The following is a 26,705-nucleotide window of genomic DNA, read 5'->3' as shown; positions in this document are numbered from 1 at the left end:
AAAGTCCCGTTAATCTCATGTAGTGGCATGACGGAGCTGAGCGGGTCCGATAATCCACCGCGAAAAAATATCATTAAACAGTCCTCACTGAAACAAGTTGATGGTGCCAATTCGATAAAATCCATGACATAATCCTCAATGGGTCTGTCTCCCTGACGGAGACCCATTAACTGGGCAGATGGATTCATCTTGGCGGTGATAGAAACACTCACGGAAGCTGCTGGATCTGTGGCGGCGAAGTATTCTGTCATGAATGGGAGGCTCAGGCAGGAGATCCAAGTGCAGCGTTTATTTACAGTGAGGATGGTCGTACAGGCAGAGTTAATCAGGGGCAAACAGGAACAGCAAAGGACAGGCAGGGACGACGTCAGGGTACAGGCGGTAGGTCAAAAGGCAGGCAGATATCGATCATAGAACAGGAAACAATAAACAATCCAGGGGTCCAAAGGCAAGCAGCAGAGAATCAACACGGGAAACAGACAAGGTCGGGAACAGAAAGGCAAACAGGGAAAAACGCTCAGAAATTGCAACATGAATGTTAAACAATACTTCGCGGTGAGGTGGTGTGTGTGGAAGTCCTTTATAGTCCAGGTAATGAGCTACAGCTGGGTGTGGTGATTAGTGATTAGTGTGAAGTGTGTGCAGGTGAGTGACAGAGAGGATGATGGGAGATGAAGTCCAGGAACAGTGACCGGAACAGACGGTGATCATGACACAGTGCTATTAAAGTAACACTTTGTTTCAACATCTGTAACATCCAGCCTTTGATATTCCCATATTTATCTGCTGCAAATTAAAGTCCAAAAATGTTTGTATAAAGCGGGTTTTATTCAGTAACATTTTACAGTAAGGTCTCATGTTGGTTAATCCATTAAATAACAATGAGCAGTACATGTCATCTTTGTTAACATTATATAACACTGTTTAGGTGACCAGGGCGGGCGAGAGCCGTGAGGGAACGCGCAAGGCCGGTGGCGCGAGTGTTAATGAGCTTCACCTGGGAGGCGCACCGGCCTTGAGTCTCTCACGGAGGAGCTCCGGGAGCATAAAAGGAGGAGCGACTGGCTTTTTTGGCCAGAGGCTTAAAACTTCAGCCAGTAATAGCAGGTAGTTCTGCATTTTTTCACCATGCCCATACATATGCGCGTTTGAGGTTACTCACGGACATAGATCAAAGATTTTATCAAAAGTGGGTGTCAATTATATTTTTAAGCTTACAGTAATTAACTTTATTTTGTCTGCACTACATCAGTGGTTAATCTCGCAGATGTATCGGTCTCTGCAGTCATCTCAACCAATACAGCAACAGGCTTTTGTGGTAACGTTAGCATAAATAGATAAATAGACTAACTTCTAACTAGAACAGTGGCTTTACTTTGATAACAGTCAACTTATATGCAACTTATATGTAATTGTCTATCTAACGTTACTTTGCTAAGTTTGCAGTTTTACTGCTACCTACAACACTACATATAGGCTACTGTGTTATCAGTCTAGTATCAGCGAGTCTTACCTCTAGGTGAATACGCTTAGTGCCAGATGCCCAGGCTGTTCGTCCTCTGGGAAAGTGAACATCGATGGTATCGCGTGTCCTTCAGAATGGTTCTCTTCATTGCAAAGATATTTGGTTCGTAGTCCTCGTGCTTGAAATGGAGACTACATATTCTGCGTTTTTTTTTAGGTTTTCTATAACGGTGTCATCTCCAAACTTCAGGTGTTTGATGGCCCGCAGCCACTGTTTACATCGCTCCAAATCTTAGTTGTCCTTTCCTGGTTTTGGGAGTACATCCAGGTACAAAGCAATTTAGCACCATTTTGCTGTAATTGTATGAACTAACTCACGATTTATAGAATTAATATGTAACAAAGCAAGCCTAGTTGTTTGAATTTTCCTGGTAATGCCGCCTGTAACCAATAGGCGTGGTTTGGGCATGGCCTCGCAAGGGCAGCAAAACAAGTGCATTCTGGGAGTTGTTGTCTTTCATCCACATTAGTCAAAAATACATTTTCTGCCTTTTCTCAGTCTAGAAAGCTCCAAATTCAAAAATAATTTGGTAACGCTTTAGATTACAGCCCGGAAAGTACTGCATAATTACAACGAATTTACAGCATAACTTTCAACAATTATAGTGTAACTATACAGTAAGTATGTGTAAGTATAGGGGAACAATATGTAAAGTATTGGGAATAAAGGGGTAACAACAAGGAAAATAACAAATTATTTATACTGTAAATATTTTATAACTAAGGGGTACTTATGACAAATAACTAAGGGGTAAGTATGACATTACGGGCCGTAAATTAAAGTGGAGCTTGTTACCCTCTTGTTTCGTGTAGTTACAGGGTAAGTAATTAATAAAATGCAAACAATCTGATATCACTGACTCCAAAACCTTTATTTGAAAAACAACTTTATTAAAAACAGGTCTACAACACTTATTATTCATTTTTTTTAAATCAACTTTTCATTTCAAACTCTAGTCCTGACAGAAAGTCACAAGTTTTGTCCATTTTTTGGTTGTTGGTTCTCGCTTGGCTTCCACCTGCTGTTGTTTCTCAGCTGATGAATCTTAAGAAGGAATCCCATTGCTATTATGTATTATAAGAAAATACAGTACACCCAGAAATTCATGGTTTAGGCTATTCATCTTTTCACTTCTGACCAGCTGTCACCAGCGCCTGCATGAGAGTCGACTTCGCGTTTGATGAAGCACATTGAAATGAGCAACGTGAAGCTTTCATGACGTTATCGCGGGAGATTCATGTGAAACTCGCGCGAGAACTGCCGTCTCTGTTATTCTGTCTTGTTTGTTTCTCATTCTCATTATCTGTGATTCTGTGTATTTTGTTGTGAGCATTACTAAAAAAATAATAAAAAAAAAAAAAAAACTGACGGCATCCAACATCTGCGTGAGTTTCTCGGCACGCTTACGTCACGTTTCAAGTTACGTCAAGCATGAACTCTCAACCCTCGCATGCACGCGCAGGAGACAGCTGGTCGAAAGTTTAAAAAATATTCAAATATTTGGTATTTTTCTTACAAATACGTATCATTTCACTACAGAAGACATCGATTCATCCATTAGGGTCGTATGGATTACTGTAGTTATTGCTGTTTGTGCTGTTTGATGCTTCGACTTTTAGGAACACGTGAGCTTGCATTATAAAGCGTTCCCAGATGATTTATTTTTTTTCCTAAAATCCTTTTTGTGTTCATCTTAAGAAGGAAAGTTGTATACATCTCAGATGGCATGAGGGTAAAAGATGAGTAAACGGTGAGCACATTTCCGGGTGTTCTGTAATTTTTAAATACAGAATAGCAAATGGGATTCCCTCTTACGATTCATCAGTGGAAAGAATGAACGAAGAGGAACAAGAGGAGGAGGAAGCCAAGCAAGAGAAACAAATAAGAAGTGTTTTAACTTTAAATCTGGTTTGAAATAAGTTGTTTTTCAAATAAAGTTTTCCAAGTGATATGACTGTTTGCGTTTTCATTTATTTATTTATTTTTATTAATTACTTACCCTGTAACTACATGAAACGAGGGTAACAAGCTCCACTTTAATTTACGGCCCGTAATGTCATATTTACCCTGTAACTACATGAAATAAGAGGCTTGTCAAGTTCGCAGTCCATTGTTGTGTTTCTCTTTTTTCAAGCGTGTTGTTTTTAAACCAGTCTTTTCTTTGACAGCTGAACACTGTGCTCAATACTGAAGCCAGTGGGGCTGTCGGTAAGAACAGGTCCAGTCTAGTCACTCAGGTATAGGAGTTTGCACACACAAAAGGTATTGTATGTATATGTGCATGTGTCTGTATGCGAGCGTGTGATAGAAAAACAGAGAAATACAGAGTTTTAGTTTACCAATGGTAAATCAGTTACAAGGCAACTACAAATACTCCATTGAATTCAAGGTAATCAAGGAATATAAACAAAACATGAGGAAAAATAACAAGCCTGAAATGAACACATTTAGGCCGAACTTAAGTCAAACCAAATAATCTCTAAATATCAACAAAAGCACTTATATAGCCAATTACGCACATGCAGGAAAAAGAAAGGAGGAAGTATCGGTCCTCTGCACCGTACAGCAACATGCAACAAAAGGGAAAGCTGTTGGCACAGGTGCAGCTGATAAAGCCTGAGGGAGTCCTAATTGGCTTGAGATTGTTTGGGTGGAGCTTGGGGCTAATAGGGAAATGAATGAGCTATAGAGGGGTGTGACACTTGTTCTGAGGCTGCAGCTTAGGCCCCGTTTACACGTACATGGTTATTTTGAAAAACGGAGACATTTCCCTTTGCGCCCTTGATTTACACGCAAACGGAGAATTCGCCTCTGAAAACGAGTCTTTTTAAAAACTCCGGCCAGAGTGGAGATTTTGAAAATCTTTGTTTGCACGTTTGCATGTAAACTGAGACAAATGGGTGTTTAGGCAGCCAACGTCACAGTATACGCCAGAGCTCGCACCTATGTCAAAAGTGCGACCTATGTTTACATGTGATCATGGAAGCGTTTAGAGTAGCAGTCGCATTTATGTTGGTGCAAACTCTTCTCGTGTGTTTGCATTTGCAAATACAGCTGCTCCATTATGTTGAGGAGCAGAGATGAATGAGTGCTCAGAAATCAGCAATTTTGCAACAACTTCGAATCACTTCAACAGGAATTCGGGATTTTTTTCGGGATTCTTATTGGCTTACGTGGGCTTGAACTGCTTGTTTCACTCTTGACCGTCATACATACACAAGTATGTGTAAATGAAAACTTTTCTGAAAACTGACATGTGTGCACAATGTTATTTTTGAAACTGGAGAGGTTGAAATGTCCGTTTATGAAAATAGCCGCCCATGTGTAAACGTAGCCTTAGGGACACAAAACTCCCCAACAAAACGTTTTTGTTTTATTTTTAGCCTTTAATCTTTGCTTTTGTTATGTTTCTATTATTAGTTGTATTGTATTACTGTTGTTTTTATTTATCTCAATCATGTACAGCACTTTGGTCAGTCCTGTGGCTGTTTTAAAGGTGCTTTACAAATAAATAAACTTAAACTCATGTCGTTCCACACCCGTAAGACCTTCGTTCATCTTTAGAACACATGTCCGAGAAGTTTCTGACCTCCCTATAGACAGCAATATCATAATAAATTTCATGAAGTGACAAGAAAATTTTTTTGTGCGCCTAAACAAAAAAAATTAAAATAACGACTTTATTCAGTAATTTCTTCTCTTCCCTGTCAGTCTCCTATGCTGTTGAGATAGTAACAGTGCAGAGGCCGTTTCAATAAAGAGGTTCAACCAACTCTGAGTTGAAACTTGAACTCTGAGCTGAATTACTCTGAGATGGGAAACTCTGAGATTTCAGTTCAGAACAGCTGAATTGAGTTAGTTCAATCGACTCTGAGTAGGTTAACTCTGAGTTAAGCGCGTGCACCACGACTATGAAAAGCCATCATCAATGGAGCTCCGATATTACGATTCACCATGGCATCAGCACGCGACAAAACGACATCTGGATACTTCAATTAAATTCAATTCAATTCACGTTTATTTGCATAGCGCTTTTCACAATACATATCGTTTCAAAGCAGCTTTACAGAGAATGTCAACATTACAATTTAGAGAATGCATTTAGCTAATAATTTAATAATTTAGGCAATTAATTTACAATCTTTGTTAGCAATTTAATTGAAGGTAGAAGCAATGAGTTCCTGGAAAAATTAATTACATATTAATAATAATTAGGATATATAGAAATTTGGGAATGTGCATGTTGATCCAGATGTTGCGGATACTTCTGAGTCAATGCAAGTTTAATTCTCATCACTGTTATAATATCAAAGGTGAAAACTGGTAGAATGGTAAGTTATTAAAGTTAGTAATATTCATTTTCATGGTATCCCACATGCAAAAAAACAAGAAAAAAAAATAAAAATTTAACAGCATGCAATAATAAGAAACCAGTCAATCGCATGACAAGTTAATTCTCCGCTTCTGACACATTACTGTCTACACCACTGCAGCCACAAGAGCGTACATTAATTTTAACCTGGTCTGACATTGGGGGGCGGAGCTACTGTAAATTTGTACTTAGTAATAGACACTCCGAATAATCTTGTTTTCCGGTTGCATTAAGATTATTTTTATTACCACACTGGCGGATATTGATAATTTTACTTAAGTAAAATGCACTTAATTTAGATCCCCCAGGAAACAAGACTAAATATCTTATATCATTTTCATATATGCAAAATCCATCTTGATTTAAGAATTTTTAGATATTTGTACTTGAAATAGGATTTGGCAATTTTATTTGTATAGCACATTTCATACACAATGGTAATTCAAAGTGCTTTACATAAAAATAATAATAAAAATAGAACATAAGGAATAGAAATAACAGTAAAAACAGATAATTTTGCTATCTGGATGGAAGAGCTAGGAAGTCTCAGGGAGTTTGTTGTTGTTGTTGTTGTTGTTGTTGTCGTCGTCCATCAGAGTTGGATCTAAACAGATCAGAGCAGATCATATCTTACCTATGGAACGCAGTTCAAATTTCCCTTTGGAAATTTCCCCCTTTGGAAAGTGTCCTGACTGTAATCCAGAGATATCTTAACCATGCACTACAGCTTAAATTTCCCCATGGTTTGTCAAATTTACCAAATTTTAACCTAATCAATTTCTTCCTAATTCTCCCAGCTCTTTCAACCAGACAGCAATAATGCATTAAAAGTCAGAGTAACAAGATGATACATAAAAGATATAAAATACATTAAAAATTAAATAAAAACAGGAAAAGGAATTAAAAGAATAAAAAGATAATACGTATAAAATAAAGTGCAAACAGTTCGGACATAGCACAGTGCTCAATCAGCAAATGCATAGATAAAAAGATGTGTTTTGAGTCTGGATTTGAATGTGGCTACTGTTGGAGCACACCTGATCTCTTCTGGAAGCTGGTTCCAGCTGCGGCTGGCATAACAGCTAAAAGCAGACTCTCCTTGCTTTGAGTGAACCCTGGGTATTTCTAAATGACTTGATCCTGATGATCTGAGTGATCTGTTAGGTTTATATTCTATGAGCATATCTGCAATGTATTGAGGTCCTAGGCCATTGAGTGATTTATAAACAAGTAACAGTACTTTAAAATCAATTCTAAATGCAACTGGAAGCCAGTGCAAGGACCTGAGGACTGGTGTGATGTGTTCATGTTTTCGGGTTCTGCTCAGAATCCTGGCAGCAGCGTTCTGTACGAGCTGCAGCTGTCTTATGGTCTTTTTGGGAAGACCAGTGAGGAGCCCATTACAATAATCCACCCGGCTGGTGATGAAAGCATGAACAAGTTTCTCTAAGTCTTGACTGGAGACAAAGCATCTAATTCTTGCAATATTTTTGAGATGATAATACGCTGATTTAGTTATTGTCTTTACATGGCTACTGAAACTCAGGTCTGACTCCAAGATCACACCAAGATTCCTGACTTGATTTTTAGTTGTTTGACCCCTAGAGTGAAGGTACATGTTCACTTTGAGAACTTCATCTTTGTTTCCAAACGCAATGACTTCAGTTTTGTCTTTGTTTAACTGAAGGAAGTTTAGACACATCCAATTTTTAATTTCATCAATGCACTGGCACAGGGAGTCAATGGGGCTGTAGTCGTTAGGTGATAGGGCTAGGTAAATCTGGGTGTCATCTGCATAGCTGTGATATGCAATTTGGTTCTTTCTCATTATTTGGCTCAGTGGCAGCATATATAGATTGAACAGGAGGGGTGTGAGTATTGAACCTTGAGGGACTCCGCATATCATGGATGTCCACTCAGACTTATGGTCACCGATACTCACATAATAACCTCTCCCTTCTAAGTATGACCTGAACCATTTTAGGACCATCCCAGAAAGCCCAACCCAGTTTTCCAGCCTGTCAAGAAGAATGTTGTGATCGACAGTGTCAAACGCAGCACTGAGGTCAAGTAGAACCAGCACTGTTAATTTACCTGTATCTATGTTAAGGCGAATATCATTTATTATCTTTATGAGTGCTGTCTCTGTGCTGTGATGCGGTCGGAAACCAGATTGAAAGTTATCAAAGTATCCATTCAAGCTTAAGAAATTGTTCAGCTGATTGAAAACAACTTTTTCAATGATCTTGCCTATGAAAGGAAGATTTGAGATTGGCCTGTAGTTGCTCAATATGGTGTTATCCAGATTGCTCTTTTTCAGGAGGGGCTTAACAACTGCAGTTTTCAGGGATTTTGGAAAAGTCCCAGAGAGAAGTGAGGCATTTACCACTTCTAGGAGATCTGCTTCTAAACAGTTTAACACTCTTTTGAAAAAAGATGTGGGAAGTGTGTCAAGGGCGCAGGTTGATGTTTTAAGGTGCTGTACTGTTTCTTCCAAAATTTTACCATCAATTGCTTCGAAATCAGACATAATAGCTACTTTCTGAGGTTGTGATCTGATCTGTTTTACCCCAGTGCAGCTCAAGGATGTGCTGATCGGCTTTCTGATATTATGAATTTTCTCAGAGAAGAAGGAAGCAAACTCACTACATTTGCTGTCTGAGAGCATTTCACTGGGAATCTGACTTGGGGGGTTTGTTAGTCTCTCTACTGTAGCAAAAAGAGTGCGGGTGTTGTTTAAGTTTCTGTTTATAATATTTGAGAAGAAGGTCTGTCTAGCTTTGCCTAATTCCACATTGAAAGCATGAAGAATATCTTTATAGATGTTATAATGGATTTCAAGTTTTGTCTTTCGCCACATGCGCTCAGCTTTTCTGCATTGTCTTTTCATATTTTGCACTGCTGTTGAATTTCTCCATGGTGCTTTTTGTCTGCCACTTTTCTTCCTGACTTTCACAGGAGCAATGTTATCAATAACATTCTGTACTTTTGAGTTAAAAGAATCAAGGAGAAAATCAACAGAGTCTGCAGATATGCTTGGTGTTAAAGATATAGCCTTCATAAACAGTGCACTAGTGTTCTCATTTAAGCATCGCTTTTTGACCGAGACAGATCTAGCTTCAACAGTCGGACAGATCAATATTTCAAAGGAAATACAGAAATGATCAGATAGCGCTACATCCTTAATGACAATGGATGAAATGTTTAGACCCTTACTGATAATTAAATCTAGAGTGTGTCCACGATTGTGTGTAGGTCCATGTACATGCTGAGTCAGATCAAAAGTATTCAAAACAGTTATGATTTCTTTTGCCATATTGGATTCTGCATTTTCTATGTGGATGTTAAAGTCCCCAGTAATAGCAAAACAGTCAAACTCTGAGGAAATTGCTGATAACAGTTCTGTAAAGTCCTCCACAAAGGCTGGAGAGTATTTTGGAGGCCTGTAGATAACTATAAGTAGAATGCGAGGAGCACCTTTTAATACAATACCCAAGTATTCGAAAGACAAGAAATCACCAAATGACACTTGCTTGCATTGATAGACATCTTTAAATAGAGCAGCTACACCTACACCAGTAATACTTAGTATGGAAAGCATTTTTGCAGTGTGAATGAATGAGTGAACTATTTAAACATCACTTGCACTTTAAAAAGGGGAAGGAGACCGAAGAAAACTCTGGGTTTACCAAAGAAAACCTGCTCTCGACCAGGTTAGGTTCACAGAGTAAGTTACCATGGTAAGTGACTCTGAGTATAAGTTACCTCTCTTTCAGAAACAGGCTTGATTTAACCTGCTTTCTTGGGTTTGACATGCTCATTCTGAAACGGAAAACCCAGAGTTTCCCTCATTTCAGGGTTAACATACTCACTTTTCACTTATCCTCCTGAAATGGGCCCCAGCTCTTCCGGGTTCTATATCAGAACGCCGGCTCAGTATTGGCTGATGCTGAACACGTCGTTTTGGATATTGAGATTAATATTGCTATTTACCCATTTCAGTGCTGTTATTTGCTTGCTTTTTTGCTTTTAAGTTAAGGCCATATATGCTTGAATGCCTGAATGATTATGAAATTAAGTAACTGCAATACTTCCTTTGTTTGTTATAAGATGAGATGACTAAGCAACAGTTGTGAAAGTTAAGTTTTTGAGTTTGATGTTTGTAACCAACCACAAAGTTTAACAATAAGGATGAAGAAAGCATGTTGCAACCTCAGGCGGAGGTGATCCAGATGAAGATTTCAGTGAAGAAAAGGAAGAGTGCCTGAAGAAGACAACAGCGTAAGCCAAGAGGAAGGACATCAGGCTTAGTAAGCAAGAGATACAGAGACTGATACGCCTACAACTGAAAGATTAGATTATACAAGGCGTTGATCAATCGATGAAGTTGCAATTTCTCAAAAAGTTGTATAAAAGTCTGAGGAGTAAAAGGCCTCCTCAGATGCTGTCTGCATTAAGTGTTGAACAACACCTGATGCCCTAACCAGGGATGCTAAACTGCATCTCCAATATTGCTGGATAAAAGCTTATAGAGCTTTTTAGCTTTAAGTTTTATTTTGCATCAACTGCTTTGTATTGTAACCAAAGTATTTTTATTGTTACGATTGCCTTCCATGACACTTTATTTGTAACTACAAACTGAGTCTCAATAAAGAACAACCACAAGACTACGTCATACCTGAAGGAATTTATGGTTTAGGCTAGATTTGACCAACCTTACCCTACCTGAATAATCCTAGGGTTAAAAGGTGTACTATAAAAAGTCACACCGACTAACAATGTGATTGTAACATAATCATAGTTCTGTTCAATATACAAAGCCATATTTCATTTTGTTTCAATATTCTGTTTAATATACAAAGTAATTTTGTTTTAACATCATTTTTGGTTGAAATAGGTGGAAATTGAATGGGGAAATAGTCAATTAATTAATTGTTTATGTTGTCGTGTTTATTACAAGGAAGTCTGAATAGACGTTGATCAGCAAAAGACACTTTATCTGTTAGTCTGAGATCAATTGCACTCACTTTCTCAGACAATATCACGAGAGTTCCTCCATGTATGAAGTCTTCTGCCTTATCTCTGTAAAAAAGAGCCTTATATAAACATGTTCAATAAGATCTACGATTCATAACCTCACCCTCATGATTTTGTCTTGACTTGCAGTGTGGTTTCAGAGCCATATAAAGAGCATTCTGTCTAGATGTCAAGGTAACAGGTGCTGTGGTGTTGCTGGTGAATACTCAGGATTTACAGGAATAGTAAGTATATAATGTTGTTTCAGCAATAGCAAGGCAGTTAAAAGGTTTATTGGCATTATAGGCTAAATTACATTTTTTTCTGTAATTTGCTTTAAAACAATTTAAACAGAGACCTGCACACTATGAAAAGTGCATAAAGAACCAACCATGGTGAAAAACGATTTGTGGGATTCGTATTTCAATGACAAAGTTTTCAATATTCTATGCATCAAAATCTGTGTAATGTTCTTTAAATATACTTGTGGCGACCAGGGCGGGCGAGAGCCGTGAGGGAACGGCGCGAGGCCGGTGGCGCGAGTGTTAATGAGCTTCACCTGGGAGGCGCACCGGCCTTGAGTCCCTCACGGAGGAGCTCCGGGAGCATAAAAGGAGGGGCGACTACCGTGGAGGACGAGAGAGGACCAGGCCTGGACTTTATTTTATGTTTTGTTATGTTTGTGTGGCCGGCAGACGTCCGCGAGGGTCTGCCGGTATTACTTTCGTTTTGTTCTTTGTTTATTTTGAATTAAAAGTTACGTTCAATGTTCGCCGGTTCCCGCCTCCTTCTTCCCATATCTACTAACCTTGTTACATTGGTGCCGAAACCCGGGAGGAAGGAGGGACATGCTGTCGGAGAGCCCTCGCTGCTGAGGGGGATCGCGGTGCTGCGGAGTTCGGGCAGCACGGGAGTGAAGACCGCGAGAGGCTGCCCGAAGCGGTGGTACTGCAGCCTAGTGAAAGGTGGGACGGAGAGCTCGAGGCCGTGCCCCTGGGACGAGGTGGGGTGGCTGCCGTCCAAGAGGGAGCGGAGGAGTCGCCGCCGTTCGCCGTGGGCCGGAGCCTGCTGCCGTCCGCCATAAAGGGGAGGAGCAGAGAACGGGGGACTCGCTGCCGGCTGCCCTCAGTCGGAGGAGCCATCGCCGGCCGCCAGGAGGCGGTCGAGGATCGGGCTGTCCACCGAGCGTCCAGTGCCACCGCATGGCACCGCGAAGAAGAGCCTCTCGGCAGGCTGAGGACCAAGCGGCAGTGTGTCGGGGAACCGGACCAAGAATTTTTTATTTTTTTTCCTCTCTCCCCTCTCTCGTCCTGTCGCTCCCCTTGCTTCCGTCTCCTTTCTCTCGTCTCGTCTGTCCTTACCCCCAGGTGCTGCGGCCGCCGAGACAGGCCCCGGGGGGGAGTAGAGCGCAGTCTCGGGAAGTGGGGGTATGTGGCGACCAGGGCGGGCGAGAGCCGTGAGGGAACGGCGCGAGGCCGGTGGCGCGAGTGTTAATGAGCTTCACCTGGGAGGCGCACCGGCCTTGAGTCCCTCACGGAGGAGCTCCGGGAGCATAAAAGGAGGGGCGACTACCGTGGAGGACGAGGACCAGGCCTGGACTTTATTTTATGTTTTGTTATGTTTGTGTGGCCGGCAGACGTCCGCGAGGGTCTGCCGGTATTACTTTCGTTTTGTTCTTTGTTTATTTTGAATTAAAAGTTACGTTCAATGTTCGCCGGTTCCCGCCTCCTTCTTCCCATATCTACTAACCTTGTTACAATACTATAAATAATTGTATGTTTGGAACAAACTTTAAGTCAGTTTAATTTAAGTTAAAAGGACTTATACAGCTAAATTTTTTTTTTTTTTACAGTGATGCTAATTTGATCATTACATTTTATGTATGAATAAAAACTATAAGGATGTAAATTTGCATGACGTCTGAAACAATCATCTGTATTATAGACAGTATATGTATATATAATCTCAAATAACAGAAACTTGCATGTGGAATTTTTTTATAGATGAGTGCATCCAAACCCCAGGAAAGGTGTGTAATCTGCTCAGATTCATGGAAGCATTAAAATAAGTTTTGTACTGTTACTTACACAATTAAAGTCTAACTGAGAATAACTGTTCAAAATAAACAGCAGACTTAATTGCATTGAAATCTAGAATATTAAATATCTAAATATCGAATAAGTTAAATTCAGGACTGTTCTGTCTGTCGCTGCAGCGGTGAGGTGCGAATCGAACCCTCTCTGAATAAGAATGAAGCAGAGTTTATAGACGGAAGGAGAAAATCTTTTCTACAAAGCCTGAAGAAGCTTCAGATAGAGTGCAGTCAGGTAAAGCTTCTTATTTTATATTTCATATATCTGAGATGAACATCACGTCACATCAGTTTCTTAAACTATGCCATTCTTGGCAAGCAACCACTGAAACACTTCTTAGTCAACAATGATGCATCAACATTAAAGGATTAGTTCACTTTCAAATGAAAATTACCCCAAGATTTACTCACCCTCAAGCCATATCAGGTGTCTATGACTTTCTTCTTTCTGATGAACACAATCAGAGTTATATTAATAAATATCCTGACGCATCAGAGCTTTATAATGGCAGTGAACAGGATCAACAAGTATGAGCTGAAGAAAGTGTCTCCATTCACATCCATCCATTATATACGTTTAATCCACACGGCTCCATGGGTTAATAAAGACTTTCTTCGTAAGTTGAATACGGAAGGCAGTCGGGCGGAAGCTAGTTATTTTAACATTTTTTTTTTTTTTACTACACAAAAGCATCGCGTCAGCCTTTATTAACCCAATGGAGCCGTGTGGAGTACATTTATGGTGGATAGATGTGGATGGAGACACCTTCTTTAGCTCATACTCATGATGTCAGGAAATAAACTGGATCCAATAGTGAGTGTTAACAGTTTATTAAAAGCCACAGGAACAGGTCAAGATGGTCAGATATATGCAAGAAACAGGTCGTGGGTGGCAACAAGACAGCAGCAGGCTAGAATACACACTGGCAAACGGTAGTCCCGAGAAACACGGCTGGATGAGAATCCTCACTTGAACTGAACAAACTCACAGGAAACAGGAGACAATGGGAAAACTGCTGGGAACACAAGACCACAACATAGTGAACGATCTGACAAAGAAACACAGCAAACATACAACTACATATAGATAACAAGACGCACCTGTTACTGATCAGCCTCATAAGTCATCAAACAATGCTAATGACTAGCTGACACTGACAGCACCCAAACACCACACACACACAGACAGAGCGAGAATGAATCAGTGAACCCATGAACCGTGACACATGAACCTTGTTCACTGCCATTATAAAGCTTGGATGCGTCAGGATATTTATTAACCCTCTGGAGTCTGAGGCTGATTTGGGGCTTGGAGAAGTTTTGACATGCCCTGACATTTGTGCTTTTTTCAGTTGTTCATAAATATATAAATAACAAAATTGTCATTACACTGTATTCAGCACAAACTAGGCTACAATAATATGTGAGGAACATGTATGTACATGTTTGTATTTTTGAAGGAATAATGTTTATGCGTGGTTATTGAAAAAAAAGAAAAAAGTCACAGAAATAAGGCCAAAAGTATATTAAATCTGTGTTCACAAGACTTTTGGGTATTGGATGTTGTAGACTAGAGTTTTTGCTTCAGAACTATGTAAAAATTATGCTGCCTACTCCTTCATATAAAACAATATATTGATTTAGTTTTTCTAAGACACTTTTTGTCAAGAAACACAGTATGCATGGTGGTGTGAATCTGCATGAATAATGGCCCATTTACACGTGAGAAGACAAAAGAATTGCATAATAATGACCTGAAATGACTTGCATATTAATGAGGCCTTTTAGTCAAAACCCTCTGTAATAATGTCTCAGCTCATCATAAACAGCAATAATGTGAAATATTATTACAATTTAAAATAATGGTATTCTATTATATTCTTTAAAATATAATGTATCTCTGTGATGCAAAGTGTCTGAACAATTATGTTACCTCTATGGCATTTCATATAGGCTTTTAGCTTAAAAGCATGCACATTTGGAGAAATATTGATGGATTCTTATATATTTATGTCAATTTTCTATACTGAGAAGTAATATTTATTGTCATCACTATGAGTGCTGGATACTGTTTTTTCAATTCATACTTGCAGCTGGAGGGCGCTCTCTGTACACCTTTAGGCCACAAATTCATATAAAGAAGAAAAGGAACTAGGAACTAACTGCATGCCTTCTACAGATCGCTAATGTTACAGTATAGACACCGGAGACAGATGTGAAAGCAGTTTGGATGTTTATTTGAAATATCAGCAGAGCAACAGGTAAGTGCAATGATGGATATGATGATCTTAGAGGTAAAGAGAGGTAATATTGTCCTTTGTTTACATTGCAGATGCAGGCAGATGAAGACGTTGGAGCTGGCAGACGGGAACACTCACACACACAGGTAGGTAGAGACACGAGGAGACCAGGAGACGATGGAGACTATGGAGACAGGTAAGTATCGTGTTGGGAGTCCTTGAGGTAAGTATACAGCATGTGTATCACAAACGAGACCGGACAATGTGTGTGTGTGAGTGTGGGGTTTAAATAGCGTGGTGATGGTTGTGGTAATGAGTTGCAGGTGGCGGTGATCAGAACTCCGGTGATTGAGTGCGTGAGTAAGGGAGTGAGGTGGAACCTGACGTGTCTGTGACAGCTAACCATTGCTTTAACATCCAAATAAACACTTTTCAAGACAATAAATACATGATTGAGACGATGAATGCATGTATTGCCTCTGAATTTGCCTCTGAATAGCGCTGGCTCCGTGGGCATGGCCGCATTAGCGGGTAATGAGCTGAATCACAGACTTCTGACATAGCTCTCTTTTCATACAGATTACATAAACACAGAATGTTTGTTTTCGATTTGACTTGCACAATTTAAAACCTGACATTTCAACGTTTCTTTAGACGTAAGTGTCATTTTTTTTGTCATTAGTATTCATAAGTTACAGTTCATTTTCTGAGAACTATCAGATTGGAGTTCGTTCAGAGGGAGACGAGAGATCACGCATGATGTTAGTTTTCTTTATTTTACAAAAAGTACAACATTGTGTTTTTACTCTGAGTGTACACAAATAAAAGAAGACATTCTATAGTTTCAATTGATATATTATGTCTCTATGACAAGAAATGACGGAGTATTTTAAGTCTGTTTTGCCGCAATGTGAAAAAAATCCTGCAAAACGCGCCGGCGCGTTTTCAGACCTCAGGGAGTTAATATAACTCAGATTGTGTTCATCAGAAAGAAGATAGCCATATACACCTAATATAGCTTGAGGGTGAGTAAATATTGGGGTAATTTTCATTTGAAAGTGAACTAATCCCTTAATAGCATTGATTCCAAGGTGATGCTAGTTCATCGTCACTTTCACACATTCTGATACAAAGATTTTAACTACACTTCAATGCTATGTCAACAAATTCCTGACCGTTTCACATTTCCCATTATTATCATACAGAAAAACACTGTAAATGTCTTTATGAAAATAGTTAAGATACTTTTTTAAACACAGTTATTTTCTTTTCACTTCTTAATGCAAACAATAAAAAGTAGTAAATTTCATGTGATTCCAAAAAAAAATAAAAAATAAAATTCATAGGGTAGGGAAGGCAATGTTTTTCATAAACACTTTTTGCTATACTAGTTGAAACTCTATTCACATCCTGATTGCAATCAATAATAAAATTGGTCTAAATATTTTAATATATATATATATATATATATATATATATATATATATATATATATATATATATATATATATACATATATCTTCTGTGGAAGTCTCAGGACCAAAAAAATCTTTGGTCTACACTCAGAAAATGTTATGTTTAATGTTAGCTGCTATGGGAACACCTCTGCGTGATGTCGTCATGAAGCACGTATGAAATATGTCCAATCAGAAGACAGAACGTCATAGGCGGGTGACGTCACTGACCAGGAACCATAAAGCCAGCCCGAAAACACTCACATTCAGCTTCTGTGTCTTCAGCAAGCGCTATGTGTGAACTGTTTGTCCCATTTACTGTTGTCTGTCACTTATAATGTTATTATGGCGAGCGAGCAACACTTCAGGAAGTGCGTGCACCCTTGTCCGCGTTTTATCCTGGACGGGGACTCGCATGAAATGTGTGTTCGGGAGTGCAGCATGCCCAGGCAGCTCTCGAGGGGGCTGCCTGTGTGCACTGTGAGCAGCTACCGCTAAGAACGCTGCGCTCCCGCCGGGCTCTCTTTCCAGGAGAGTGGCTCAGCTTGCGTTCCCCAAGGCTCGGGTCCTGCTTCTGATGTCTTGGGGTTCGCAGATGGATATAGCAGAGGCGTTGGAGACGGGCCATGCCCTATCACTGCCTTCACCTGCTGCATCCGGTAGTGTATCCATTCGGAGGCAGGAAGCAAGCATTGCGGTTTCTTCCGCTCCGATGGATACAGTCACGTTAATGGCGTCCAGTTCTGAGGAGCTGGATGTTGTTAGCGTGGCAACGGGGGAATCTGAAGATTCACCACTTCAGTCTCCGAGCTCTGAGGAGCTCATGGAGGTGCTTGCTCGTGCTGTCGCAAAGCTGAACATCGATTGGCCAGCCGAGAAGCAAGAGCAGATGGTGAAAAGCAAGCTTGATGAAAGCTTTTTGCCATCTAGGTCTGCTCAACCTCCACGTCGGGCTTTACCGTTTTTTCCCGACCTCCACACCGAAGTGTCGAGGTTGTGGAAGAGACCGGTATCTACCCGTGTTTACACCCCTCAATCTTCCGTCTACAGCAATGTGGCGGGGATGAGGAAACACGGGTATAGGGTGATGCCAAGAGCTAGTGAGAGTGCCCTATCAGCCACTAGAGGGCACTTCATCCCGGACTCTTGTTTTCACCCCTTGGACTTCATTACCCATAACACACTTCCCGGACAATTAATTATGTCATTACACCCAGCTGTTTTGTGTTTCCTTATCAGTGTCTGTCTATTTATACCTGGATTGTTTTTGCTTTAGTCATGGAGTTTTCAGCTCAGATCACCGGTTTCATTGTGTGTTTTCTTGTTTTTCTTGTGCTTGTTTTGTATGGACTGCTTTACTGGATTTTGACCCTTGCCTGTTTTTGGACTCACGATTTTTGGATTACCCATTAAAAACAATCCCTTGCACTTGGATCTGTCTCTTATCTCCATGTTTGCAACATGACACTCTTCTCAGGCGGCATGGTCCCTCAAAGCCCCGACGCTGCCCACTAAGCCTCTCAAGACCACTTCAGCGCTAGTGGGCAAAGCATACTCGGCAGCAGGTCAGGCGGGTGCATGCTTGAATACCATGTCTATCATGTAAGCTTATCAGGCTGACCTGCTGAGGGACTTAGGAGAAAGTGATGAAGTGGGGGCAGATCTCATTCAGAAGTTACGTCTAACTGCCAATCTCGCTCTCCGTGCCACTAAGGAGACGGCCGAGTCAGTGGGCCGGTCTATGGCAGCCCTTGTGGCCATGGAGCGGCACTTGTGGCTTAATCTCACTGAGATTAAGTACAAGGATAAGACATTTCTCTTGGATGCCCCACTGAATCCTTCCAACCTGTTCGGTGACACTATTACATCTGTCACTGAAAGGTTCCAGGAGGTGAAGAAACAGTCTGCAGCCTTGCAGCAGTTTCTCCCTTGACGGGCCCAAGTCCCTTCTGCTGCTGGGCGAGAGCAGCAGTAACCGAGTACAAGCTCCTCACACTACAGGCAACAACCGAAGCAGAGTGTTGCTACCCGTGCTCCTGCCAGAGGTGGTGAAGCTCCTATGGGAGAACTATGGCGAAGCCCAAGTGGATCAGTTTGCGTCTCGAGAGATGACTCACTGTCCACTGTGGTTCTCGATGTCAAACCCAGAACCTCTTGGGCTGGATGCTATGGTACAGCCATGGCTGAGGCTACCGCTGTATGTATTTCCCCCGATTGTTCTGCTCCCGGGAGTTCTGGAGAGAATTCGCCGGGACGGGGCCCGTCTAATATTAGTAGCCCAGTTCTGGCAGGCACGAGTGTGGTTTTCGGTCCTGGTATCTCTCCTCGACAGGTCTCCGATGGAGATTCCGATCAGGGAGGACCTTCTCTCTCAGGCGGGCGGTCTAATACTGCATCCCCGCCCAGAGTTATGGAAACTGTGGGTGTGGCCTCTGAGGGGGCACGTTTCATAGATTCCGGTCTCTCAACCGAGGTTGTTGAGACCATACTCCAGTCCAGAGCTCCCTCCACGAGGAAACTTTATGCTTTGAAGTGGAGATTATTTACTTCTTGGTGTGAAAATCACCATTGGGATCCAGTTAACTGCCCGGTTAGCATGGTGCTGGAGTTCCTACTGGACAGATTTTCTTCAGGGTTATCCCCCTCCACGCTGAAAGTGTACATGGCGGCCTTAGCTGCTTACCACGCTCCTTTAAGTGGGGTATCTTTGGGGAGACACCCGCTTATCACTCATTTCCTCCGTGGCACTTTGAGGCTTAGAACTGCGGTACGCACGAGAGTTCCGACCTGGGATTTGGCCATTGTATTACAGGGCCTTTCTATGGCCCCCTTCGAACCCGTCGAAGAGGTGTCAAAAGTTTTTAACACTAAAGAAAGTGTTTCTTCTGATCATTACGTCTCTCAAGTGAATTGGAGACATTCAAGCCCTGTCGGTTTCTCCATCTTGCTTGGAATTTGCGCCTGGTAATGTGAAGGCTTTCCTCCATCCCAGACCAGGATACATCCCCAACGTTCTCACTAATTCTGTGAAACCTATTATACTGCAGGCCTTTTGTCCTCCTCCATTTACATAATCGGACCAGGAAAAGCTTAATCTGCTGTGTCCAGTTAGGGCACTAGATGCATATATCCACAGAGCTGCCATGTGGAGAAAAGCTGATCAGCTGTTTGTGTGTTTTGGTGCACCTAGGAAGGGCCTACCAGCATCTAAGCAGAGAATGAGCAAGTGGGTGGTTGAGGCTATCTCACTTGCTTATGAATCGGATGGACAGCCTTCACCATTGGCTGTTAGGGCTCATTCCACTCGGAGTATGGCTGCCTCGAAGGCTTTTATATCGGGGGTTTCCCTTCATGACATTTGTGATGTGGCAGGCTGGTCCTCACCGCATACATTTGTGAGATTTTATGAACTCGACCTCGGCTCCACTTTTGGGGCTCAAGTGTTACTGTGAACTGTGCGCCTCGGCTTCACACGATCGGTCACTTGTTACTATGGCGACGTTGGGATTAGCGTTCCCATAGCGGCTAACGCAGCGCGAGTTCCCTTGAAAGGGAACGTCCCGTTATGTATATAACCTTAGTTCCCTGAATAGGGAACGAGACGCTGCGTTGCCCTGCCATACTCCCGGCATGCCCGAGAGCGACTTGCTTCAGACCTTACGAAGCTGAATGAGAGTATTTTCGGGCTGGCTTTATGGTTCCTGGTCAGTGACATCACCCGCCTATGACATTCCGTCTCTTGATTGGACAGATTTCATACGTGTTTCATGACGACATCACGCAGAGGCATTCCCATAGCGGCTAACGCAGCATCTCGTTCCCTATTCAGGGAACTAAGGTTATATACATAACCGAGATGGTTTTTTTTTTATATTTTAAAAAACATTTTATCTTGGTTATGCAAACATTAGTGAAACGTTACTTTTAAACATCTCTGAACATACTGAAACAAGTACACAACAAAATCTCCAGAGTTAAACCAACTCTGCTCAGAGTATGGTCCCTCTGCAAATACTGTTCAAATAACAAAAGCAGAGTTAAAGTTAATGAGATAATTAAGCAATTAATTGAGTGATGATTGAGAATTAGTGATGAACACCTGCTGTTAACAAGCAGAATCACTGAAGAAAAGAGAAACAACTACAACTGACTTCAGTCACAGACTTATTAATTGCTTAATTATCTCATTAACTTTAACTCTACTTCAGTGTTACTTTACCACTATTTACAGAGGAACCATATGTAGTCTGAGCAGAGTTGATTTAACTCTGGGGATTTTGCTGTGCGAACATCTAACTAAACATTTTAGAAAATAAATAACACTCCATGAACGATGTACAAATAACCTTTTTATGCTAACGTTTTGAGAACATAAAGACCAGACAACATCGAATGAACATTCTATTAACGTTATTGAGGAATGTTTGCCCGAATATTCGCTAAAGTTCTGAGAATGTTCCCTGTTAGCTGGGCTCTTACTTTAAAAATAAGGTGGATAATATAATGCTTTGAATGGTGTGTGTGTGTGTGTGTGTGTGTGTGTGTGTGTGTGTGTTTCAGAATGAGGTGCCAAACATTGCCTTACTGGGTTCTGGAGGAGGACAAAGAGCCATGGTGGGTTTGCTGGGATCCCTGGTTCAGCTTCAGAAAACAGGTCTTCTGGACTACATCCTTAATCTGAGCGGAGTCTCTGGATCCACCTGGTATGAACACTGAGACACACACACATACACACAGAGACATGGGTCGAATGCCAAAATTGACAGCATATGTTGTTCCTCTGAAGGTGTATGGCCTCCTTATATCAGGAACCAGACTGGTCCACCAAACTAGAGACTGTGAAAGACAAGATCATCCAGAGATTCAGCGGTCCTGAAGTCAGCTGGAAAGAAGCATTTGCCAAACTCAAGAAATATTATGGAAAAGACCACTTCAGTCTGACTGACATCTGGGCAGTGATGGTCATCACGACATTTGTGAAAGAGGTCTGTAAAGAGCCTATTCATGACCCAGGACAGATCTGGAGATTATTTAAGGTTGCACAAGGACTATGAGGAGTGACACCAAAGCAACCAATAATGCATATTTCCTGTGGATTTATGACCTGACATATTTGAAGTTTGCAGTAAACAGTTTTTTTTTTAAATTTTAAATAAATTTTTTAAATATTTATACCGACACTAAACACCTACCATGCAACCTCATGTAGACGCGCAATACATTTTAAGCATAGATAGCATGACCGCAGTCAGTTCTTCAGGGGTTGTGTAAAAAAAAATAAAAAATTCTCAAACCTACTCAGGGCAAAGTAGGATTTTTTTTTATCTTGCAGTTTACTTAATGATCAGATTTTGATTCAGTGATTCAAAGGCGGTCCACTGAATCGGGCTACACAGGTTGCGCTGTGTTTTGACTCAATAAAAAGAACCAGTTAATAAGAGTCATTTGTTCATGAATTGGTATATGCACATGTTGCTCCCTCTGTGTGTTTTTGACTCATTACAAAGAACAGTTTCATAAGAGTGATTTGTACATAAATCAGGCTAGACAGGTTGCGACATGTGTTTTGACTAACTGAAAGAACCAGTTCAAGTGTCATTTGTTCATAAAATTTGGCTTATTTTATGAACAATTATTCAACTATATTATTTAATTATTTAAACTATAATTATTTCAACTATATCTGAAAATACAGACATTGTAAAGCATATTCACTCGTTTTATCTCTGATGTTGGTTAAAACGAGTGAATATGCTTTACAATGTCTGTATTTTCTCCTAAATGACTTTTGTTCTTCAACAGTCATATTTCTTTATCTCAAGCATGAATGAAATTATGAAATTGACTAATTTTCTCAGTAAAAGTCTCTCACTGCATAAATGTAAAGATGCTCTGAGGCAAGATAACTGTTGTTTTGTTGGTGATCTGTTGAAATAAGGTAAGGTATGTTTTGAAGCTGGTATGCTGGTTTGAGCTGGTTTATGATGGTCCTGAACCATCTTAGGACCAGCACCAGCACTTGATCTACATAAACCAGCTCAAACCAGCATACCAGCTTCAAAACCTACATTAACCAGCATATGCTGGCTTGTCCCTGGTCTCTACCTTAACATGAAGCTGCAAAAACTGTGTTCTAGATCGATGAACACACACTCACAGAGCAGTGGAGCCAGCAGAGCAAAGATGGTAAAGTCCCATTTCCCATCTACACCGTGATCGACAAGAAGTGCAAACACCACAATATCGGAGGTCTGTGTTTGTCTGAAAGAGAGAGAGATAATGTGTTTGTTTCAGCTGTTATATAGACGTGTTTCTGTGTGCAGACCCCTGGTTTGAGATCACTCCTCATGAAGCAGGTTATTCTCTCACTAGAGCGTTTGTGGACGCCTCCAACTTTGGCAGCAAGTTTCACAAAGGCTCCAAGAAAAATCAGCAGGATGAATTTGACATGCTGTACCTGCAAGGTAACAAACTCTGTCAAAGGGGAGTTTAATATTAATATTTGTAATATCAGCTTATACTGTACATTGTACACTTACGTCATTGACCTAAATGTCAGGTCTTATTAGCTTATGGCATAAAAATATGTACTATTTATGTTATGTGTTAGGGTGTCCACTGTTTTACTGTAAACTTCATGTTTGCTGATATTCTCTGTTTTTCTATAGCTCTATGCGGAAGCGCTTTAGCTGATGAAGTGGAGATTGAGAAACTCCTCTGGCAAAAGATAAAAGGTTCTGACCTTAATTTGACTTAAATTTAACAGTTATTTCATTACCATCCATTTGATTTTTTTGTTTGTTTTGTTTTTCAGATTTCTTTCAACAAAAGGAAACAATATTTGAGGAAATGAGGAAGGGTAAAGCATTTCTTAGGCTTTATTTATGAATGTTTTTTGAAATAAGTCTCTTATTTGATCAAAACAGTTAAAACCGTAATATTTAAAATATTTTTACAAATTGTGAATATTAAGTAAAATGTAATTTAATGATTAAAGCTGAATTTTCAGCATCATTACTCCAGTCTTCAGTGTCACATGATCCTTCAGAAATCATTCTGATATGATGATTTGCTGCTCAAGAAAAAAATTATGATTATTATCAAACAGTTTATTTTATATTTTTTTTTTTGGGAATCATGATACTTTTCAGGATTTTTGATGAATAGAAAAAGGTTGAAAAGAGCAGCATTTATTTGAAATGGAAATCTTTATAAATGTCTATACTGTAACATTTGACCAATTCAATGCATCTTTGTTGAATAAAAGTATCCATTTTTATCTTACCCCGAAAATATGATAATAATAATAAGAATAATAAATGTTTCTTGAGCAGCAAATCATCATAGTCTTTGCAGCGGGATTCAAAGCACGTACTGCACCCTATATCAGAGCTCAGACAACAAGATCCAAACTCTCCAGTTTTGACTGGCAAAGATCCTTCTGCTCTTGATGAATCCATCAGGACAGCACTGTACGGTAACAAGCCACTGATTGGTCTGTATGTCCATCACAGCCTTGTGTTCACGTCTTAATGAAAGTTTTAGGGCCCATTTGTACCAAAGATGATAACTCTAATGATAAAGATATTGTTCTAAAATCACTATAAAAGAATAGCAGAGTCCACACTGTAATGGCGCAGAGAAACAATATCATTGGAATCACATCCAGCTGATGAATAATAAAAACATTGACAGCCAATCAGAATCCATCCTGCTTAAAGAGCTTGAGCATTTAAAGTGACAGATGACAAAACTGCAGATTGTGCTTAAAGGGTTAGTTCACCTAAAAATAAAAATATTAATATAAGGATTAATATTTTGTGAGTGCATTGTTTGTGCAAAAAACATAATGTAGTACTTCATTATGTTTTTTGCACAAACAATGCACTCACATCACTTCATAAAATTGAGGTTGGACTCACATGGGTTAATTTAAAGAGATAGTTCAGCCAGAAATGACAATTCTGTCATAATTTACTCACCCTCAATTAGTTTCTTTCTTTTGTACATAAAAGAAGATATTTGAAAGATAATGTGTAACTAAACAGTTGATGGACATTGACTTCCATAGTAGAATTCAATGGGGCCCATCAACAGTTTGGTTACAGACATTCTTCAAAATATCTTCTTTTGTGTTCAGCAGAATAATGAAATCCATACAGGTTTAGAACAAGAATTTTCATTTTTGGGTAAACTAACCCTTTAATAAACAGAATGATATTGTGCGTTGGTCTGGACGATGTGAACGCTAAAATAGTTATCATCCTTGGTGTGAACAGGCCTTTAGATTTGAGAAGGAAACTTTTTTTTTTTTTCAATTACATACTGTATAAAATACAAAAGGCCCTATTTCATATCATATCATATCTGCCTTTAAAATGTGTAATTTGTAAGTGTTGCTTTGGATAAAAGCATCTGTAAATGATTAAATGTAATTTAAAAAAAAAAAATGTATTAGAATTTTTGCTTTTTGGCAAAATCTAAAAACAATTATGAAAATCAAACCATGAAACAAACAAACAAACAAACATACAAACAAACCAAAAAAAAATACACATACTAGAATAAGAAGAACTCACTAATATACATGTCCCATCTTTTTACAGACCTCTCTGGAGGCAAAATTCATTTGGAAAGACTGAGAATTATTGATAAAAAAGCAGAAAAACTGAATTTAAAGAGTTACACCATGGATGTAATCAACCGTTTGAGAGGTCGGATTGGTTATTGGCTATTTGGTAGGTTGAGCTGTTTCTAATATCCATCCATTCATTCTCCACACCACTTTTCTAGAGTTGTGGGGATGCTGATTTTCACCTTAAGTGTACCTTAGTGTTATCAAAATTTCCATCCATTGTTTTAAAATAAACTAATAAACGTCATGTGATGCATATTTGTCAGTCAAACATAAATAAAACAGGTCAGAACCTGTTTCAACCTGGTTATTATGAATTAAGAAAAAAACACTTTAGCACTATTATAGAAAACGTCTCGGTTATGTATATAACCTTAGTTCCCTGAATAGGGAACGAGACGATGCGTAGTCGCTATGGGAATGCCTCTGCATGATTGCGTCATGAAGCACTAATGAAATGTGACCAATTGGTGACGGAACATCATAGGCGGTGACGTCACTGACCAGGAACTATAAGGCCTTCCGGAAAACACTCTCATTCAGCTTCTGAATCCTGAAGCAAGGCACTTACGGGCATGCCGGGAATATGGCAAGGCGACGCAGCGTCTTGTTCCCTATTCAGGGAACTAAGGTTATATACATAACCGAGACGTTCCCTTTCAAGGGAACACGCGCTGCATAGTCGCTATGGGAACGACAATACCAACGTCGCCATATGAGCAAGTGACCGTTCGTGTGAAGCCGAGGCGCACAATGTAGGAGGACAGAAGGCCTGCAGTACAATAGATCTCACAGTATTAGTGAGGACCTACGCAAATTTTAGGCACGATGGAGATGCCGACAGGGGTTGAATGTCTCCAATTCATTTGAGAGACGTAATAGCAAGGAGGAACACTGTATAAGTGTGAGAAATTCTCTGGAATCTCTTCGATAGGCTCGAAGGGGGCGAGAGAAACACAATGGCCAAAAATCCAAGCCGTACTCTCGTGCAAACTGCAGGTCTAAGCCTCAAAGTGCCATGGAGGAAACGAGTGATAACCGGGTGTCTCCCCAAAGATACCCCAATGAAAGGAGCATGGTAAGCAGCTAAGGCCACCATGTACACCTTTAGCGTGGAGGGGGATAACCCTGAAGAAAATCTTTCCTGCAGAAACTCCAGTACTGCGCTAATCGGGCAGTTGACTGGATCCCACTAGTGATTTTCACACCAAGAAGTGAAAAATCTTCACTTCAAGGCATAGAGTTTCCTCGTGGAGGGAGCTCTGGATTGGAGAATGGTCACAACAACCTCAGTTGACAGGCCGGAATCTATGAGCTGCACCCCCTCAGAGGCCACAGCTTCCATAACTCCGGGCGGGGGGTACAGTATTA

The 26,705-nt window shown here is 40.3% G+C and overlaps 1 protein-coding gene across 1 annotated transcript; it reads left to right on the top strand.

Annotated features, from left to right (window-relative positions):
• The first annotated feature begins 12,916 nt into the window (after window positions 1–12,916).
• On the top strand, window positions 12,917–26,424 carry LOC137035021 (cytosolic phospholipase A2 gamma-like). Its single transcript, XM_067408266.1, has 9 exons — window positions 12,917–12,942; window positions 13,129–13,240; window positions 21,260–21,402; window positions 21,486–21,684; window positions 22,837–22,948; window positions 23,023–23,163; window positions 23,368–23,433; window positions 25,306–25,394; window positions 26,269–26,424. The coding sequence occupies exons 1-9, from the start codon at window positions 12,917–12,919 to the stop codon at window positions 26,422–26,424; spliced, it is 1,044 nt and encodes a 347-aa protein (XP_067264367.1).
• The last annotated feature ends 281 nt before the right edge of the window (window positions 26,425–26,705 follow it).

Source organism: Chanodichthys erythropterus, chromosome 13, assembly GCF_024489055.1.
Source record: "Chanodichthys erythropterus isolate Z2021 chromosome 13, ASM2448905v1, whole genome shotgun sequence".
Taxonomy (NCBI): domain Eukaryota; kingdom Metazoa; phylum Chordata; class Actinopteri; order Cypriniformes; family Xenocyprididae; genus Chanodichthys; species Chanodichthys erythropterus.
The sequence above is the reverse complement of the archived record's forward strand: the minus strand, read 5'-3'. Positions and strand labels throughout refer to the sequence as shown.

Excerpts from the sequence above, each read along its gene's own strand:
- LOC137035021 (XM_067408266.1), top strand. The coding sequence starts at position 12,917 with ATGAGTGCATCCAAACCCCAGGAAAG. Across the intron at positions 22,949-23,022 it reads CAAACACCACAATATCGGAG|ACCCCTGGTTTGAGATCACT; the intron begins GTCTGTGTTTGT and ends TTCTGTGTGCAG. Across the intron at positions 25,395-26,268 it reads TAAAGAGTTACACCATGGAT|GCTCGAAGGGGGCGAGAGAA; the intron begins GTAATCAACCGT and ends TCTCTTCGATAG.